General features: G+C 37.2%; 2 protein-coding genes and 1 long non-coding RNA gene across 4 annotated transcripts; 1 reads left to right on the top strand and 2 right to left on the bottom strand.

Moving 5' to 3' along the window:
* Nucleotides 1-1,325: 1,325 nt before the first annotated feature.
* On the bottom strand, nt 1,326-2,956 carry LOC140748260 (uncharacterized). The gene is made up of 2 exons (XR_012102930.1): nt 2,592-2,956; nt 1,326-1,530 (listed from the first exon to the last, which is right to left on the bottom strand). It is a non-coding gene; the product is annotated as an uncharacterized LOC140748260 (long non-coding RNA).
* row (relative of woc) lies at nt 1,426-16,713 on the top strand. 2 transcript variants are annotated; one of them, XM_073081027.1, is made up of 22 exons: nt 1,426-1,620; nt 1,741-2,088; nt 6,073-6,329; nt 6,717-6,817; nt 7,294-7,464; nt 7,623-7,787; nt 8,155-8,249; nt 8,595-8,709; nt 9,107-9,507; nt 9,767-10,095; nt 10,423-10,564; nt 10,974-11,123; nt 11,448-11,693; nt 12,097-12,321; nt 12,838-13,017; nt 13,511-13,643; nt 14,285-14,376; nt 14,495-14,631; nt 15,067-15,224; nt 15,595-15,728; nt 15,833-15,940; nt 16,261-16,713. In XM_073081027.1, exons 1-22 carry the CDS (start codon nt 1,426-1,428, stop codon nt 16,396-16,398), a joined length of 4,020 nt encoding a protein of 1,339 aa, XP_072937128.1. In that variant the 3' UTR covers nt 16,399-16,713. The 2 variants fall into 2 exon arrangements, with proteins under 2 accessions (XP_072937128.1, XP_072937129.1); XM_073081028.1 differs by lacking the exons at nt 1,426-1,620; nt 1,741-2,088 and adding an exon at nt 5,794-5,979.
* Nucleotides 16,697-18,776, bottom strand: LOC140748259 (U11/U12 small nuclear ribonucleoprotein 25 kDa protein). Its single transcript, XM_073081031.1, has 3 exons — nt 18,394-18,776; nt 18,204-18,275; nt 16,697-16,941 (listed from the first exon to the last, which is right to left on the bottom strand). The coding sequence occupies exons 1-3, from the start codon at nt 18,538-18,540 to the stop codon at nt 16,711-16,713; spliced, it is 450 nt and encodes a 149-aa protein (XP_072937132.1). The 5' UTR covers nt 18,541-18,776; the 3' UTR covers nt 16,697-16,710.
* Nucleotides 18,777-18,866: the final 90 nt, after the last annotated feature.

Raw genomic sequence — 18,866 nt, forward strand, 5'->3', positions numbered from 1 at the left:
CGGTCACAGAATATACAAATGTTCTCTATGGTTAACCGATTCCGTGCGGATGGCACAACAGTTGTGCCATGCCATTTCTTTTGTGTATGGCGGGTGGCACCCGAGAGGTGCCAAAATTTGAAGCCATAAAACTCTGATAAATTGACGTTTATAAAAGTTGTTCTGAAAACAAAAGTGTCTTGATTTATCACGTAGTTTCTTCCTAGAATGTCAGTTTCAGCAGATCACGTGATTTCACATACTTCAGGGATTGTAAACCTTTCAAAAAAATATATTATATTATTTTGCAAATTATTGTGATCGTATAACTATAATATTACCTACTTTTCGTTAGAAGTAAGCCAATAGAAACTGGATTAAAATATTCGTACTTTTGTGTTTATCTTTGTGTTAAAATATTCGTACTTTTGTGTTTTATTCAGAATAAATAGCGCAATCAATTTCGATATTCTATTAGAAACCTATCCATTAATAATTTGAATTTTTATTCTAAACAAAACACCAGAAAAGAACTATCATAGCGCTCTCCACGTCTCGAATGTTCATATTTAATTCTATAGTAACACTAAAAAAATCAATTCATCAAAAACTTACAAAAATGTTTGCAACACCTGATAGAAATAAGACACTTACCTTCCATTTCCGTTATTACACGTAGATAGTTCTGTAAACACTAATCGAACTGTTAAACCATTCACTTTCGCTTTTGGGTGGCTACTAAACTTACAGCACGTGGAAAATGCAAAAAAACGATAAGTTACAATTCATGGCGGATGGCACCTTAGCGGTGCCATCAAAGTCCCAAATATTTCGTGGCACCACAGTGGTGCCACGAAATATTTGTTCGCCGCCAGGCGTTGAAGTTTGTCCAAAAGGCCGCCGCATTGAATCGGTTAAGACTAGAGATGCCAAATTTTAATTTTTCATCGATTCTTAGATTACATCCTATATGGACTACTATTAGTAGAAGATCCGAAGCTAAATCGAACTTAACTCAACTCTTTGGATAACATTAATAATAATAATAATAAAAAGCCTTTTATTTTGCCTATAAACCTAGATTGTAACAGATGCAATATTTTTGTATTTTCTTAACTCTTAATAAATATTATGTTAGTAGGTAACTCTTATTATAATAGGGAATGTGCACATTTATTTTTTTATGTTTTTAAAACACTATTGACTTCGTTCTAACACTGTAAAAATATAAACACTGTAAATAGTGATTGATTTATTTTTTAAAATAATATTTTAATTATCCATAAAATTTGACACGATTAAACGCTCCGTTAGGAGTATAGGTGTTCTGTGATTAAACGCCGCCATTTGTGTGACGTCACATAGCGTGAATTGAGTGTTGTTTACTTAGTTTACTACGCAAAAGTCACTATTTAAAGTTTTTCAACTTTATTAGCTATTTGCATCATGGAAGGACTAAAAAAACCATATTATAGATATTGCCTAGTACCATTGTGCAAAAACACTATCAGAAGTACACCAGATAAGGTGTTTTTTTCTGTTCCACAAGACCTGAAAATACGAAACCAATGGTGTAAGATTATGAGCAGAGATAAAGTATCCCCTATAGCGCATTTACATTGTTGTGAAGATCACTTTAATGTTAGTATTATTACTTTTTATATGTCGACATAGTCACAATGTGTAAATTGCTCAAAATAGGAAGTAAGAATAAGATGTATAATATAACTCGGATTTTATATTATCTTTACCTAATTTCAGATCAAGGAAGATACAAGAAATTATACTCAATACAGTATCATGAAACAACATGGGGAAAAAGTTACCCTGCAGTTAAAGGAAGGAGTTGTACCGCATAAATTTCAGTGCCAAAATAGAAATATGCCACCACCAAAAGAGAGAAAGTATGCTATTAAGAAACAAAACGAAACTCTTTCAGAGTTCAATGTCAAGAGTGCCAGTGCGGTAAAAAGTGAAAGTTTACAAAAAAGTTTGTATGAAGCCGGGCCCAGTACTTCTCATATGAATGTCTCTGAAACAGAGCCCAGTGCCTTGCATACTGAAGTCTCTAGAACCATGGAAAACTTATATTGTGACAAAGCTATACAAGTAAATATTAAATCAATATACAGAAGTAAAGGTGTTCATGTTAATTTAAATACAGAAAATAAGAATGTAGCTCTATTTCCTATTCCTCTTGCATCACAAAATATTGGAACTTCTCCAATAAAATTAACTACAATAGTTGTAAAAGGAAAGTTATTTGGAGATAAGCCTGTTGATATTACATCTATTTCTTCTAATTCTTCAATTACATCCTATTATGAACCATGCAGTTCATCCGATTTAAGTTGGATGCAAGATGAGTCTGAAGATGAAAAACATTTTAAAAATATAATGCGCAGTGGTATGTTAACTGCTATAGAAAAAGAACCTAAAATGTTACTAGGATTACCTAAACAATCATACCATTTAATAAAATTATTAAGTGATAACATCCCACTTCATTTTCAGATTCATTTCACTTCAGATTCATTTAGCATATTAGGCTTACATTTAGGATATTCACAGAGCACTATTAATACATATTAGCATATTCTCTAAAACTTTACCTCTCATTGCATCAAAAAATGAAAGATGTGATTGTGTGGCCAACACCATCAAAGGATTATGAAAATTTACCAAATTTTTAATGTTATTTTCATTTTATGTTATAGGAACCCCATTGTTGAGTATAGGCCACCTCCAATTTATGCCATTTTTCTCTGTTCAGTGCTAGCTTTATCCAGTTTGACCCCGCCGACTAGGGATCAATAAAAAATCGATTCATACTTTATTCAATATTAATCGATTTTCATTTAAAAAATTACATAAGAAAGTACATGTTTTTCTTAATCTAAGATATTCATATTGACAATTTATCAGATTAAAAATCAAATATAATTATATGAATAAAAAATAACCAATTCAAAACTAAAAATTAAAGAAATTTTCCTTTAAAATTTTAAAATAAAGAATTAGGAAACATTACATATCAAATCAATTGTCCCTACTAATATTATAAATCCGAAAGTAACTCTGTCTGTCTGTCTGTTTGTCTCTTCTTCACGCTTAGGCACTGAACCGATTTAATGAAATTTTGTACAAAGATAGTCTGAGACCCGAGGACATAGGATAGTTTTTATCCCGGAAATCCCACGGTAACTAGGGATGGCAACCTAAGATCCATTAATCGGAGAATCGATCTTTTGGACCAAAGAGTCTATTATTTTAATTGATATTAGTAATGATTGAATCGTAAACAATGCATTTGATCAAGTGATGATCTTTAGCATAGTTGTTGTCCATGAGCCCACGAAGGTTTCAGAGTGGGTACGACCAAATTTCGTCAAAGGTGGAGCCACTTTCCTTCCAATGAAGGTACGAATTTTCAGTCTCATGTATGTTAGTATGTCTCCTTACTTTACTAATATTATAAATCCAAAAGTAACTCTGTCTGTCAGTCTGTTTGTCTCTTCTTCACGCCTAAACTACTGAACCGATTTTAATGAAATTTTGTACAAAGATAGTCTGAGCGCTTGTGAAACATGTAATACCCAAATTTTATTGTTCACCTTTTTTAAAATAACTATTACGAATTTACGATATATTTAATCTGTTCCGTCTATTGATCTTCAGCCAAAAACATTTCACTTATAAACTCAATTGAAGGGGGGATTACGGTTCTTACGGCGCCAAGAATTGAATGCGGATCCGTATAGATTTCGATGAGACAAGACGAAAAGTAAGAATTTTTTTTTTTGATATCTCGCTTAGTTTTCGAGATATCGATACTCAAAAATTATTCGAAAATTTCGATTTTTTGCGTTTTAAAAGTGAAATTGCCGAGGAACGGCGCGGCGGAAACGGGTGCGACTGGTATCTCCGGATAGGGGAGGACGTGCAGAATACGGTAGAAGAGAATTGAAGAGAAGAGAGAGAATTGAAGAGAAGAGAAAATGAAGAGAATTCGTTAAGAAACGGCGGAGGAAAATGAGAAAAACCAAAAATTGATTTTTGAAAAAGGTGATTGAAATTTGAGTTGGTATTGGTTAGGTTAGGTTATGTTAGGTTAGGTTAGGTTAGGTTTAGGTTAGGTTAGGTTAGGTTTGGTCCCCCGATTAATGGGGGCGGCGGCTGCGTTGAAGCGGCTGCTGCCCAACCTCGGGGGGCCCAGTGCGAGCAGCCGCCGCCTATACTTAGGGGTGGTGCGGTCCATGGCCTTATACGGGGCACCCGTATGGGCGGAGGCCCTGACAAGGCAGAATGTCACCCTCTTGAAGAGACCACAGAGGGTGATGGCCGTCGGGGTCGTCCGTGGCTACCGCACCATCTCTTTCGAGGCGGCGTGCGTATTGGCGGGGTGCCCTCCTTGGGATCTGGAGGCGGAGGTCTGTGCTGCGATGTATCGGTGGCGCGCAGACCTCCGGCTCCGGGAGGAACACCCCACGCACAAGGAGGAGAAAGAGCGGAAGTTCCACGCTCTGCAGTCCATGACGGAAAAATGGAAGGAGAGGCTGGCCCAACTCACGGCTGGCCTCAGGACTGTGGAGGCTGTCCGTCCTGTGTTAGAGGAATGGACGGACAGGCGGCATGGGTCGCTTACCTTCCGGCTGGTGCAGGTACTCTCGGGGCACGGTTGTTTCGGGAGATACCTGTGCAATACGGCTGGAAGGGAGCCAACCACCGAGTGCCACCATCGTGGCTGTGACGAGGACACGGCGCAGCATACACTGGAGGTATGCCCAGCCTGGGCCGATCAGCGCCGTGTGCTCATCGCTGCAGTGGGGCCGGACCTCTCTCTCCCCGCCGTAGTTAAAGCCATGGTGGGGAGCGACAGGTCCTGGAAAGGTATGAAATCCTTCTGCGAGGAAGTCATCTCGGAGAAGGAGGCTGCGGAGAGGGAGAGAGAGAGAACCTCAGACCTTCCTATCCGCAGCCGGAAAACCGGGCGTAGGAGAAGGGTTCCCCACGCCTATCTCCTACCCCCATAACGGAGGCATGGCGTAGGACACGGGGGTGTCCTGCGTCATAAATAGGCCTCGAGGTGGCGCGCGCGGTGTTCCCGCGCGCACCTCAAAGATGAGGGGATGGAGCAAACTCCAACTCCATCCCAAACGGAGACGGGCCCTGCTGTGGGCAAACGCCGCTGGGACCGCGGACGAATGCTATAGCGTACCCGCAGTCCCGGCAAAGGGCGTCCAGAGGAACACCGTGGGGTTTTAGCCGGTAAGAGTCCGGCATATCCTTAGGTTTTTTTTTTATTATTATTATTATCATAATAATAGTGATAATCATAATAAAGGATAAAATATATCTTCAAAAAATTTTTTCAATAAAATTCCAACATTTTTAATAATGTATTTATTAATATCTTGAAAACTAAGCGAGATATCGAAAAAAATTATTCTTTGTTTTCGTTTTCTTTTCCAAAAATCTATCGAAATACATCATTAAAAGAATATATATTTTTTTTATTTTTCGATTTTTAAATATCGATATCTCGAAAACTAAGCGAGATATCAAAAAATTTTATTCTTACTTTTCGTCTTGTCTCGTCGAGATCTATAAGGATCCGCATTCAAATTTTGGCGCCGTAAGAATCGTAATCGTGCCCAATTGAATTTCACTAATGAACTGTACTTGCAAAGTATAAACTTTTTTGGGAAATAGTCTGCTTACTCGATTAAAATACTAAATAGTTTATGGTATGAGCCTTTAATGGCGAGCATTGAAGCTATCAATCACGTCACTTTACGACTTACGTCATTACGTCAGTTCAGTCACTGTCATTTGAGTCTATGAGTTCAATTATCATATCATACTAAATTTACTATTTAGGGCTTAAGCTTTGCGATCCCATTCTCTTTAACAAATGCTCCACATTGAAAATAAGAATTAAATGAATACAAGAGGTTTACAATTAAAATGAAGTTAAAAAAGTTAAAAGTAGACAGTGAGGTGCGTTAACCGTAACCGGGATATGACGCCGCTTGGTTGTTTCGTCGCGTTGTTTATGTATGCTATATTGATGTGTATTGTTTGCATTTCTAGGAGCCTCCGCCTGTGGTGCCTCCTCCCGAGATCATCGAAGCGGATCTATACAAACGCTCATACTTCGGTCCAGATGTCCCTACTCTCGAACTCGAATGCTTTGAAGAAGGATTGGACGAATCCCAATTGAAAGCCTATAAGAATGCTGACGAGGAATACAAGAGCATCCAGAATAAACTAGATGATATTGTCAAGAGCACAGGTGGCGAGATTGTGTATAATGGTGACCAATTTACCGCTTACCAGTTACTTGGAAAGTAAGTTTAACCATTAATCTGATTTTTGAAGTTATTTGCGCACTAGAAATTATTAACGGCTATAATGGTGCAGGAAAACATTGTGAGAAAACCTACATGCTTGCTAAAAAAAATTTTCAGTAAAGTTTTTGACATCTACTAATTTGCACTTGGACATTACGGTACATTATGGCCTAATCCCTTTGAGAGTAGTCCCATGATGGTGGCACCCTTTAAGCTGAAATAGTAGAATTCAACATGGCTACTTCAGACAGAAATTTCTACAACACTGCCTATTTTAACCTCTATTTAAAATTCAAGGGAGATTTTTTTAAAATTAAACCAATTAGTACTAAAAACAAATGATTACACATGATTAAAACCTGATAATTATTTATTGATGTACAGGCAACCAGTACTGAAGGACCTGGAGAGGCAGAGTGCAGATATCATAAGATCCAGGTCTAGATCACTATCTGTTGCAAAGGAAGTGAAGACAGGCAAACGAGGTACAGTTTTTAAATCTTAACAACAAGTAATAAAAGTATCTTATTTATATGAACAATATAAGTGGTCATAATGTATCCTGCATTCAAAGTGAGCTGTTAAAACATTTTGAAGCAGGAGTTTACATTTCAAGGAGTAGATTATTATCTATTATAGATTAAGAGAGTTCTTTATATTAATATTTTTTTTTTGTTCAATGAAGACAATTGAATTTAATGCAAAATGGTGAGTGCTGATATTTAGACTGTTTAAAGAAATAAAATAATAGTCTCCTTAAAAAAGCTGACTAACTACTTTGATAGAGCTCTAACACTACATACCTGTCCTACATTTTAAAATTTTGATTTTATTTCCATATTTGAAATTAAATCTTATATAATTGTTCATAAATCAGAACTAAAACATAATGATTGAAAATTCATTCCCTAAGGGCCTAAGTATAGAATAAAAATGCTGTAACACACAAATTTATTATCAGGACGTCCGAGAAAGGCTCGTGGAGAAGAAAAGGAATACTCCCCGTCACCAGAGAGAGCTAAATCACCAGAACTAAAACACAAGAAGAAAAAGAAAGATAAAGATAAGAAGAAAGATGAAAAAGAAAAGGAAAAAGATACAAAGACAAAGGATAAAACTTTGGCTCCTTCTAGTAAGTGCATTCATTAAGACTATTGATTAGTAAACAGTTATCAAATCATTGTAAAAACTTTATAATTATAAATATTTTTAATAGGATTTTTATTTTCATATTGTTTTTATGTGTTCTGAAGATGGTGAGGTATTGATATTTTTATTTATTTTAAATAGATGTGCACAGCGTGGTGACCAATGTCCGTCCATCGGAAGCAACGGCTATTGGTGGGCTGCTCACGGGCAGTGCAACTAAAGCAACAGCCATTGTAGATCTCACCAAAGAGGATGGAAACAAGAATGTTGCTGACTCTAGGGAGGTGTCTTTCAATAAGTTGCAAGGTATGTTTTGAAAAAAAAAATGTGATTTTACAAAATGAAAATTTATAGTTTTCTAGCTCAAAAAGTTTTGCAGAGATGCTTTATGTATTTGTGTATGTGTATATTTATAGCATTGCAAAATTCTAAAGTGCTTTCTGAACATATAACAATCATTTATAATATTTCTATTCATTAATCTACCCAAATTTTGCCTACCAAAGAAGGAAGTTCTAGAATGAAGGAATTGACATATACTGTTTGTATGTTTGTAATGAATAGTGCAAAAATTTATTGAAAATATTTCACTATTACCAAAAAAACATCAGTCCAACATAGATATACAACTGAGAGTGCTCCGTTTTTAAACAATATACCGTAATGTGAACAGGCAAGACGTTCCCGTCGCTGGTGGTTGTGGCGCGGCCGTACCTGCGCGCGAAGGACGGCGCGCCGCCGACGGACCGCGCGGCGCTCGACAGCAAGGTTATATTGCAATTCATTATTTTAATTATTGACATTAATATTAATAGAATTTAAGGTCATCATTTGACGGAATACATTTCCGTCAAATTACTGTGGTTTAGGCCAGCAGTGTCCATGCATCATGAAGACTTAAAGACTTGAAGATCAAATTTTATTTACAAAGTCTATAACTCATATGGTTTAGGTATAACTCATATGGTTTAGGCGTTATGTTAGTAAATTATTTTTCTTTACTAATTGTATAAAATTTGCACGCCGATACGGCAGAATGAGAAGATTTGTAGGTTTAAGACCTTTTGTTAACCTTTTTCTATGCAAATAAAGAATTATGAATTTATGAATAAGGTCAAGTCCGTGCTCATCCACACGCCCATGAAGTTCACCGAGTGGCTCATCCAGCAGGGGCTCGTGCGCTCCGAGCAGTGGTGCGCCGTGCACGCCGGGAACAAACTCAAACTCGGTGAGTCGCATGAGTTAGATCTGTTCGTAAATGTTCGGTCTGGTCACAGAAACGGAATAGATCTTTACTTAACTTCAATTAGTCGTAATTTATCTAATAAAATATGCCACACTTATAAATGGTTCTAGCCTCACTGCATATATGATTGGCAAGCAATGTCTGATCCAATCAACCGCAAATATAGCTATGACTTATATGACAAATTCATGTACAATTTGTTCATTGTTTAGATTTGAAGAAAGTTACTTGCTATTATGTCGCTTTATTTTCAATTGCGACCCCATCCATAACATCTCATAACATAACATAACATTCTCATTCACCTGTGACAATGTTATTTCTTTTCCACCTGTAGAAATGGAAACATGAATCTAAAAAAATGGTATTACAATTTTAGGCATGTATTCGGACGTATCAAAGTTCCCATACTCCGGCGGCTACGTGTGGATATCCGAGTGCTGTCCCACTCGTTTTGTCTCGGTGTACTCAAGTTCGATTTTCGAAGGCGCCACCTTCCCGCCGAGCGTGCTCCTAAAGCTCATATACCACTGGGCGTGTCAAACAAACGTTCAAAATGTGGTTCAGTGGGTGAAAGTGGATAATTTATACGTAAAGGGACTGTTTACGTGGTTGAGAGCTGTGTGCACGTCTGCTGTGCACCAGCATATGCCCTGGCTGGGCGGCAGCGGCAAGAAGGTGGAGGTGGGAGTCATCTCGCTCGGCACCACCAGCCACGACGGGACGCAGCGGCAGGTGAAAGTCGAAGTGCTGGGCGTGTTGGATCCTGTCGAGAAATCGGTATGTGAAATGTTTCGACTTTTTGCTCTGTTGAATGGAATTTATATTTATCATTATCAAGAATTAAACCTTGCACATATTATTGTGAACTGTTTAAGATTGTGTAGAATATAATATGCAGATGGGAATTTATTATTCCTTAATGAGTTGTTTTGCAGAGCTGCTTCAAAATAATTTAAACATACAAACTTAGATTTTTTTAACAACATATACTACATTATTTTGAAGTTCTGCTATTATATTAATTTCATAATCACAGATAAGACTCCGGGCTGTCGAACCTCTAGCAGAGTATGAAAAGAACTATAAGAAGCGTTTCCAAAAGATCCTCGAACCGCTGAGCCACTGGGTGCATCCGTCTTCGGTGATCGTAACGGACCTGACTGTGGACAAGGGCACGCTAGTAGCCATGGGCTTCAAGAACGTACACCAGTCCTCCTCGCACGGGGACCAGGGCTCCAAGAACAGCAACGCCAATATCATGGAGTACTTGCGACGCATTGTGCCAAGAATGTTCCAGAATACACTTTCATTGCTTTCTCGACAGATTATACAACAGTTTTTGGATGAGCTTGTGTGGAGAGAAAGGTATATATTTTGAAATTTAATTACTGATATATTTCTCATATTACGTCATGTTATACAATATTTAAGTTCAATGATAATAATAATAATTGTATCGCGCTCAGATGTGTCAAGTCTAAGGGTCCTGAATATCACAAAGTGTTTTTTGAAGAATAGTCACTATGCTTATCTGTGAAACCTAATCAGTGTTTGGTAGGTATCTTTAAAAAAAACGCACTACCACATTTATGTCAGCCTTAAAATGTGGTACTTTTATTTTGGTTCACAATATTTTGAAGAGCAAAATATAATTCATATGAAATATGCGAATGCAATGGTAACATTGGATAGGTTCGGCATATCCCCCGGGCAAGCTTTCGACAACATCGTGGCGCACATCGCCGAGCAGACCAAGCTGGACGCCAAGGACTCCATCACGGTGCGGCTCAACAGGATCGCTGCCAATCCATTCAAAAGTTGGAAGTATCCTAAGGTAAGTGTGGATGTTTGAAAATAATATAGTAAAAGTTTAAATTACAATATATCACGAGTTTGCAGTATTAGCAAAAATATTATATGGTAAAATAATTTAAGTACAAATATGTATTGTGTCGGTTTTTTAAATCGATTATTGTTTTATTTCAATAAAATCATTTAATTATTTAATTTTCGCATCAAATACTTATTATAACAAGTCATATCTGATGATAAATAATAATTTAATAATTATTTTGTTTTAGATTTTGTTTTTTTATTATATTGACCAAGTCCATTAATTCTAATTCTGAAGTTACAATGTATCTGGAAGTGCTTAATGTGTCCCACATTGACCACAGAACTAACCATGGTAAATTTTAACGGACACAGTATAGGTAAGAATAAAAATGAATTGTTTGTTACAGCACAAGAAGGGCGATCGTTCGGAAAAGTCTCCGGAGCCGGAGTTGGACACGCGCGGCAAGCGCGGCCGCCGCAAGAAGGCGCCGGAGCCCGAACCGCCCAAGAAACGCCGCAAGGAGAAGACAACCTACGTAGAAGAGGATGATGAAGAGGTTTGCTTTGGGAATTTGGGAGACATTTAAAATTGACTACCAGTCTACTATAGTTTTTTTTAGATGTAAAGTAAATTAAGAACACCGGCATTGGTACACGAATCCCTAACGCGTCGATAGTTTTAATGACGGATAGTTTAAATTACAATGTAATATCTAAAAAAAAAACTCAAAAGTACTGAGCTTTTTTTGTATGTATTGATAGCACCCACAACTTCAACACGGCACGAATCCTACTCTATTAAGTGCTATAGATCCCATAGCCATAAAATAATAAAACAGAAGTTTTTGATCATAACAATAAAATGTTTCTATTTATCCCAGATTCCTCTCGCCCTCCGTCGCACAAAGATCAAACAAGAGAAGAACAAAGACAAGGATTCTGAGCCTCGGCCGCGACGCAAAGCTCGCGCCAGCACATACGTGGACGACGACCCCGACCTCGACGACATCCCGCTCAAGAACATCAAGAAGGAGATCAAGCCCGAGGAGACAGTCTCGCTCGAGCGGTACTATTTCGGCCAGGCGGGCGACACCGGCCAGGTGGATAGGGTGTCTATTGCTGTTGAGGTGAGTAAATAAGTTGATAAAAAGTATTCTTGATAATTTATTATTATTTTTTAATATGTAGACATGATATAATTCAATAATGACTGGAGTGAACGACAAAAATATTTATTACAGTAAATTATAATTTGATGTCAAATATTTGCATAAAAATATTTGGAATAGTAATTACGTTAATTCTATTGACATCGCATATGCGTTTACGTAAGTCTAATTATAACGTAAATATACGTATAGTGACGTAAAAATATTTCGACACGTTTTTTCGATCTATTTGCCTATTTCGTAGTATTAAAACAATTATTATACAATATATGTTTTCTTCGGATATTTGACTCGGGAATTTAACAATGTGTGGTTATATCAAACAATGATTAAATGCAAATGTGTTACCCTACCCTCACAGTGCCCCGAATGCCAAGTGGAGTTCAACGAGAGCGGCGCCCTGACGGAGCACCTGCTGAAGCACGTGGTGCCGCCGCCGGCGGGCGCGGGCGACGACGCGCCGCAGTGCCACTACTGCCTCTCGCGCTTCCTCGACGCCGAGGCACTCGCCGCGCACCAGAAGGAAACGCATCCCATTGATACAAAGTCGCCCAATTTGTACACGTATGCGTGCTTGATTTGTGAGGTGAGTGTGTTTAACGTTAACTTGTTAAGTACTAATCTATGGATTTCGAATCTATAACACTTTTTGTAATTTTTTACCAGGTTGAGCAGACTCAAAATTAATTTTCTTTTTAACCGACTTCATTATGGATTAGTTTAATCTAAATTTCCCTATTTCTGTGTTATACCGTAGTTCTAAAGATTCTGCATACCACAGAAGAACTGTAAAGTATAGAATGTTCAGTAATAATCTGATAAGTGTAATAGGTTTATTGTGATTTATTTATTATTTATGTATTTTGTAAGAAAAATCTCTGTACAAAAATTTCCACTGCTTCTGATTCTGTAGACGTTGTATGTATATGTAACATGTAAATGCACATGAACATCTCCCATTGAATTACTACATTGCCACGAATATAAAAACTAGGGCAAAACCCATACACCAGTATTTGTTTTACCTGGCAAAACCCTTCTGTCTAATTGATAACCGCATGATCGTTAAGTTGGTTAAAATCATGTTTCGTTTGCGTGTCAGGGTCGTTTCGCGGCGGTGCTGACGCTGGCGACGCACATGCAGAAGGTGCACGCGGTGCGCGAGCTGCCGTACGCGTGCACGCTGTGCGCGTACCGCTCGTCCGCGCACCGCGCCACGCTCGACCACATGCGCCGCGCGCACTGCCGCTCCAACGCCGTGCACTGCCCGCACTGTCTCAAGGTATGCCTAGTTACGCGTGGACGGTACTCGAATAGTCCGCACTAATATCACATGCCATGCACCCAATGCGTGTTTTATGTCTAATTTATCAATAAGAGTTAAAACAATAACAATTTCTTTCTGTGGTTGGAGCACCCACTTTGCAATACATTTTCTACTAAATAATTCTCATGCTTCATTGCTATCATGTCATAAAAGCATTTACAACATCCTCATATAGAATATATATGGATGCGCATTAGTGTAGGGTTTATAATGTGTAAGTGTGAGTATGTGCCTAGAACAATGGAAATCATTCATTTCAACCTGGTTTAGACTATTGACTATTTAGTTCATGTTCATTATTTACATACTTAAATATACTCATTGTATGAGTTGCATAGCATAGCAGTGTATAACAAAGGTTTAAATGGAAATATATTGGGCGAATATAAACAGTACATTCGTATATTATTATGTGAGTTTAACAAATATGCCGCGTGTCCGTGTGCAGTCGGTGCCGGTGTACGCGGACGGGCAGGAGCTGAGCGCCAACGTGCGGCTGTTCCTGCAGCACGTGCGCGAGCACCGCGACCCCGCGCTCGACGTGCGCTGCACGCGCTGCGTGCTCCGCTTCGTGCACTTGGGTAACATGTTACTTCATAGGAGATAACAACCGGTTATCGTGAGATCTCTGGAGGCCTACTACCATCTCTTACAACAATATTCGTTTAATAATACATTTCGTACCACGACCTCGTCAAAGTAGGATTCTTTTTATAATATTTCAATAAGCAGTTTTGTAATCATACAAAACCGACATCAGTCGGACGAATTTTTTTTTTTTTTGCATTGTATTTATTTTTTTAAGCAAAATATGACAAATTCAATTTTATTTTATAAAATGAGTAAGCGAAAAATAAATAAGGGTTTAAGTTTACATCGCTCGGCAGGAATAAAATAAGGTTTTAAGGAGGTCGTGGTACGAAACGAAATAATATTGATGAAATATTGAAATAAAACTTTCCTGAACTATGATTGTTTTTAAAAGATCATGGTAGGGCCCCTGGTTTGGTTTGCGAATACATAAGAAAGAGTGTTGGCAGATAGATGTCATATTATATTGTGATATTTTATTATTTGTTTTCTTTAAAAAATTAATACTACATTGATATGTTTTACCCATTAGGTCATTAGCAGAAAAAAACAGTTTTCTCATCTATAAAGAGGTTATAACTCATCAACTTATTGTTACATTACTGAATTTAATTTCATTTATTTTATTTAGGCCATTTGAAGGAGCATCAAGTGCGCGACCACCACACCGTCGAAGACGCAGTGCCTTTGTGTTCTGAAGAACATCTTATTAACAAGCCTAAGGTTAGATCTGTTAATCTCGTTATGTTTGTGTAACGGTATACACGCATTTTATTTCTTTTATTTTTTCTCAACAATATTATTTTAATACCATAAGTAACTTTTATTTACTTTATTTCAGAACAAGGCGCGGCCGCCGGTGAAGGATACAGCGAGTCACAGCATCGCGGAGACATATGAGCGGCTGACGCTAGTGCTGCCCGACGGACTCCTGTGCCGCGAGTGCGACACGCCGCTCGATAGCGACAAGCACTTCCTGTACGTGTGTCTTGTATTTTGTCTGGTTATTGCATTTTCAAAATATTTTTAATAGGTATATTTTTTATTTTTAAGAATTAAGTGTAACTTTTATCTATCGAAGATACTTTCAATGATAAACAAGTGTCATAGGTATATAACTAAATTTTACATTTTTGAATTTAATTTTCAAATTTTAATTTCAACAAAACTAACTATTAAACCTTGATCCTCGACATTTGATATAGTAGTAGTAGTAGTAAAATATTATATTTTTAGATGAAATTTCAATGAACGATTCAAGGGACCATATATTTACAGTAATGGTATTTTAGTCATGTTATATAAAATTGTTATTTCTACACAACGAGTGTAATTCTGCTGAACCGTAGTTCTTACTCGTTACTAAACTGTGCAACCGTATTGCATACATCTATTGATATATGTATGTGTCAGGGGTTACACGACGTGCAGCAAGTGTCCGTTCGCGTCGTCGTGCTACCGCGGGCAGCTGCGGCACGCCGTGCTGTGCGCCGGCCCGCACACGCTCGAGAACGAGGCGCGCGACGCACACACGCGCCTCTACTGCATCTGCGGATTCGCCACGAAAATTGGTAATGTAGCGGGATGAACTCGGGGGAAATGATAAAAAAAACAAGAGAATGTTTTTTCATACATACGTTTTACTAAAGGGGTGATTTGAAAAAGCAAATGTCGTAAAAAAATGTTTTTTGAAGACAAATAAACATAATGTACAGGCGATGAAACTTCCAAACTAAATAAAGAAAACCGACTCACCGATTTGAACGCATTAATCAAAGTAAAATTAAAGGAATATATTACTAATAATTACCTAAGCATAACCAGTAATAAAATGCATTTAATGAGGGTAGCATCTGATGACTCATTAAACGAACGATTTACATATTATTTACATTCTTTTAAACCCAATCCCATGAAAAAATTATGAAAAAAATATTTCAGGTACTGACATACTGACTCACTTGCTTCTGACAAAGCACACGAGCGCGTACGAGTCGGAGGAGGGCGCGCGCGCTAACATCGTGCGCGATGACGACGAGCCGCCCGCCAGGCAGGAAGACACGCCCTCTGATACGGTGAGACTTATGCGCATCACGCACCCAAGTAGTATCCAATCCGTACATCAATTAATAACTATAGAATAACTAAGGAAAAGTGTAACATTTAGTATTTATTCCAGCCGGTTGAAAACTTGCCTGCCATAGCAGATTACGCACCACCATCCGTCATCAACACGCAGCTGTCCCTTGATGACCTCGCTCCGCCTTCAGTATTGCAACACGATCAGGTATCATCATTATAACGATAATAATGTAGTAGTAGCAGTATACATGAACGCTGTCTTATGATATCCTTATATACACGACATTGTGAAGTTGGTGACAGATTTCCATCGTTGCAGTATCCAATATTTTTTTGAGTGAAATAAACTATTTTCATTTCATCCACTTCACTTTATGTAGACTAAAGGCTTGTTTATACTCAGTACCATGTAGTCCTATTTTTTTTTAATAATTATTATCTCCAATGTCCCAAATCTCATGACGAATTCAACTAAAGTAGGCATTTCCTAATTGCATAAAGCATTGTTAAGTTTATTTTTCACAGCATGATCAAGAGTTGTTGAAGGATACATATGACCGTCCGCTGGCGACACCGCGCCACGAGGAGCCGCACTACAGCCTCGGAGACTTCGAGCCTCTGCCGCAGGAACCGCCGCCGCAACCAGACTTCGAACAGTTGTAAAATTACTGTACTATACATGCATAGTAGACTTATTTTACAAATACTGGTTTAATCATGGTATTGGATAATTAAATATTAAATAACTAAACAGTTATTGATAACAATATTGGTAATGATAACAATAATAAAATTAGCTTTTATGTGACTAGAATTTATTTAGAATTTGAAAGGAGAATATATTTTATGTTTATGTAAGTGGCAAGACTTGATGTGTCAATCTTATTTTCTACTAATAAGTAGATTTTTTAGTAGGATAGTTTATGTGGTATATTTGGTTATATTAAAGAAACAAAATAAATGCTTTTCAAACCTTTATTTTATTTTTCTTTTCTTTTTGAAACAAAGGGTTGCTTTATTCCCCACTCCGTAATTGTCTATTGTATTACTATTATCGTCTAATATAATGCCGTCAAAATCCAAGTTATAGGTTTTCCAGATATACTTCCATGATATTTTTACTTTGTAGCCAGTTCTTTGTAAGTGGAGGCTGAAATGCCTAGCTATGGCTTTTTTTAAATCTCCAACAGTTGCAGTTTGGGGTACCTGAAATCATAAAATACTTCCTGTTTTTTCATTAAAAAACAGTGTCTGAATTATTTAAAATAAGTACATGTGTGTATTATAAGCAAGTTATTCAGAAACTGAAACTACAATTCTATAAAGATGTCTATAATTCTAGAAAACTGCTGGATTGGTGGAATGATTTGACATGGTCTCCGTGTAGTGTGTCATAACATCATGGCTTCACATTTTAGTAAATATGGCAATATAGAATATTATAATAAGATCACATTGAAGGTGGTAGAAAGAAACCTTTGTGGTTCGACTCTGGCGGCACCACCGTCACACCTATTTCTACCCAATAACAACAGTGTTAGGCGCTGCTGTGTTCTGGTTTGAAGGGTGTGGTGAGGGAGACAGACTTTTCCGAGGCGTTCCAGCTTAGTCCTCAGGGGTAGCGGCGTGTCTGTGGCCAACCTCAGGTAGGAATATCTAATCCTATCTGGGGTTGATTACAGATGTCCATGGGCGGCAGTAGCCACTTACCATCAGGTGGACTGCATGCTCGTCTGCTACTTCTATATTATATAAAAAAAAATTTAAAAAAAAAACAATATAATGAGTATTTAAGCTAGAGAGTAAAGTCTTAGGTTATCCTTAAGTTGTGGTGCTCTGTACAATGTAGCTGCATTTAAATCTGTAATAATTACATAGTGTCTCTTTGCTGCTAAGGGACCTCAACATAACTCAGCCACCCTTGCCCACTCTATAATTGGTTGCTTACATCGCATCACAAACAATACAAAAATAAGTATTTTTTCTTTCAGTAACTATTACATTCATCCAATTACATTCATATCTGTAATATTGTTTCTGATTCACTGATATTAAACTTCCATTAATTAGGATCTCAAGTAATAAGGGTGGGGGGGAGGGGGCAAAAGGGCCAGTCACCACCAGTTCTGAGGGCCCGCCAAACACAGTTGCTAACCCTTCCAAACTAAAAAGCAGTAGTTGTAATATCTGTGTATGTAATGTGTTAATAGCTAAAAAAAGGTCACCAGAACAAAAAAAAAGGATGCCGACTTTGATTGCAATACAAATTCATTCCAGTGAATCTAGATTTTGATTAATTAATTATAATGTGGTAACTTCATAAGTAAATAGTAGTGCTTAGAACATCTAAATAAGATGACATCATTTCCCTAACAATTATCAATAATCATAAAAATTTAATGTACTTTACATGATGAATTTTACCATCAATTTCTTATTTCATCATAATATTTGTGATGTGTACTCACAATCACTTTTAAACGTGGTTCACTCTCTCTTGAAACAAAAATAGTTATGGATTGTCCATGCTCCACCGCTATCTGTAATAGTGACATGGTTTATTATAATGTATAAAGGAACAGCATTTCTAGAATTTAAAAAATGAGTAATTATGGTTTCTTCGTGCGATCAAATATTTTAACACTACTACTACTGCACCTGGGAGAGGATTTCTTCATGAATGATATCTGGCGGAAGCTCCGATAGCAAAGAATCATGACTAATTAGAGTACACAGTACAGATTGTGTTATTTCAAGAAGTTCATCATGAGATAAACTACTAGCCACATCTTCAAGTTGATCCATTATAAGATAAGTATAATATTAAGTAACCAGGAACGCACAACTGCTGAACATAATTGTTTTTTACTATTTATTGTCAATTTAGTACACTTCTACATTAAAATAAAAATCATACTAATAAAAACGAGTCGTAGAATACTTTAAAAACATCTTAAAAATTACGCCAATTGATAACTCATTGTCAAAATTTTATTTTGATTTTTGATACTAACTTTTAACTTTGACATATTTATCAAAAAGACAGATTAAACAAACTTAGATATTACCAAAAGCAAAATTGTATATTTATAGTCTGTGCTGTCTGAGCACATATCAAAACTTATTTCATT

This window comes from Epargyreus clarus, unplaced genomic scaffold (assembly GCF_041222505.1).
Source record: "Epargyreus clarus isolate Ecla_fem2 unplaced genomic scaffold, WU_Ecla_fem_2.2 ptg000015l, whole genome shotgun sequence".
NCBI lineage: Eukaryota > Metazoa > Arthropoda > Insecta > Lepidoptera > Hesperiidae > Epargyreus > Epargyreus clarus.

Bases quoted from the DNA above. Each gene is read 5' to 3' on its own strand.
- row (XM_073081027.1), top strand. From the start codon at position 1,426: ATGGAAGGACTAAAAAAACCATATTATAGATATTGCCTAGTACCATTG. The intron at 6,330-6,716 runs GTAAGTTTAACC...ATTGATGTACAG, and splicing joins GCTTACCAGTTACTTGGAAA to GCAACCAGTACTGAAGGACC. The intron at 15,225-15,594 runs GTAATGTAGCGG...AAAATATTTCAG, and splicing joins CGGATTCGCCACGAAAATTG to GTACTGACATACTGACTCAC.
- LOC140748259 (XM_073081031.1), bottom strand. From the start codon at position 18,540: ATGGATCAACTTGAAGATGTGGCTAGTAGTTTATCTCATGATGAACTT. The intron at 18,276-18,393 runs GTGCAGTAGTAG...TCACTATTACAG, and splicing joins ATGAAGAAATCCTCTCCCAG to ATAGCGGTGGAGCATGGACA. The intron at 16,942-18,203 runs GTGAGTACACAT...TTATGATTTCAG, and splicing joins AACCACGTTTAAAAGTGATT to GTACCCCAAACTGCAACTGT.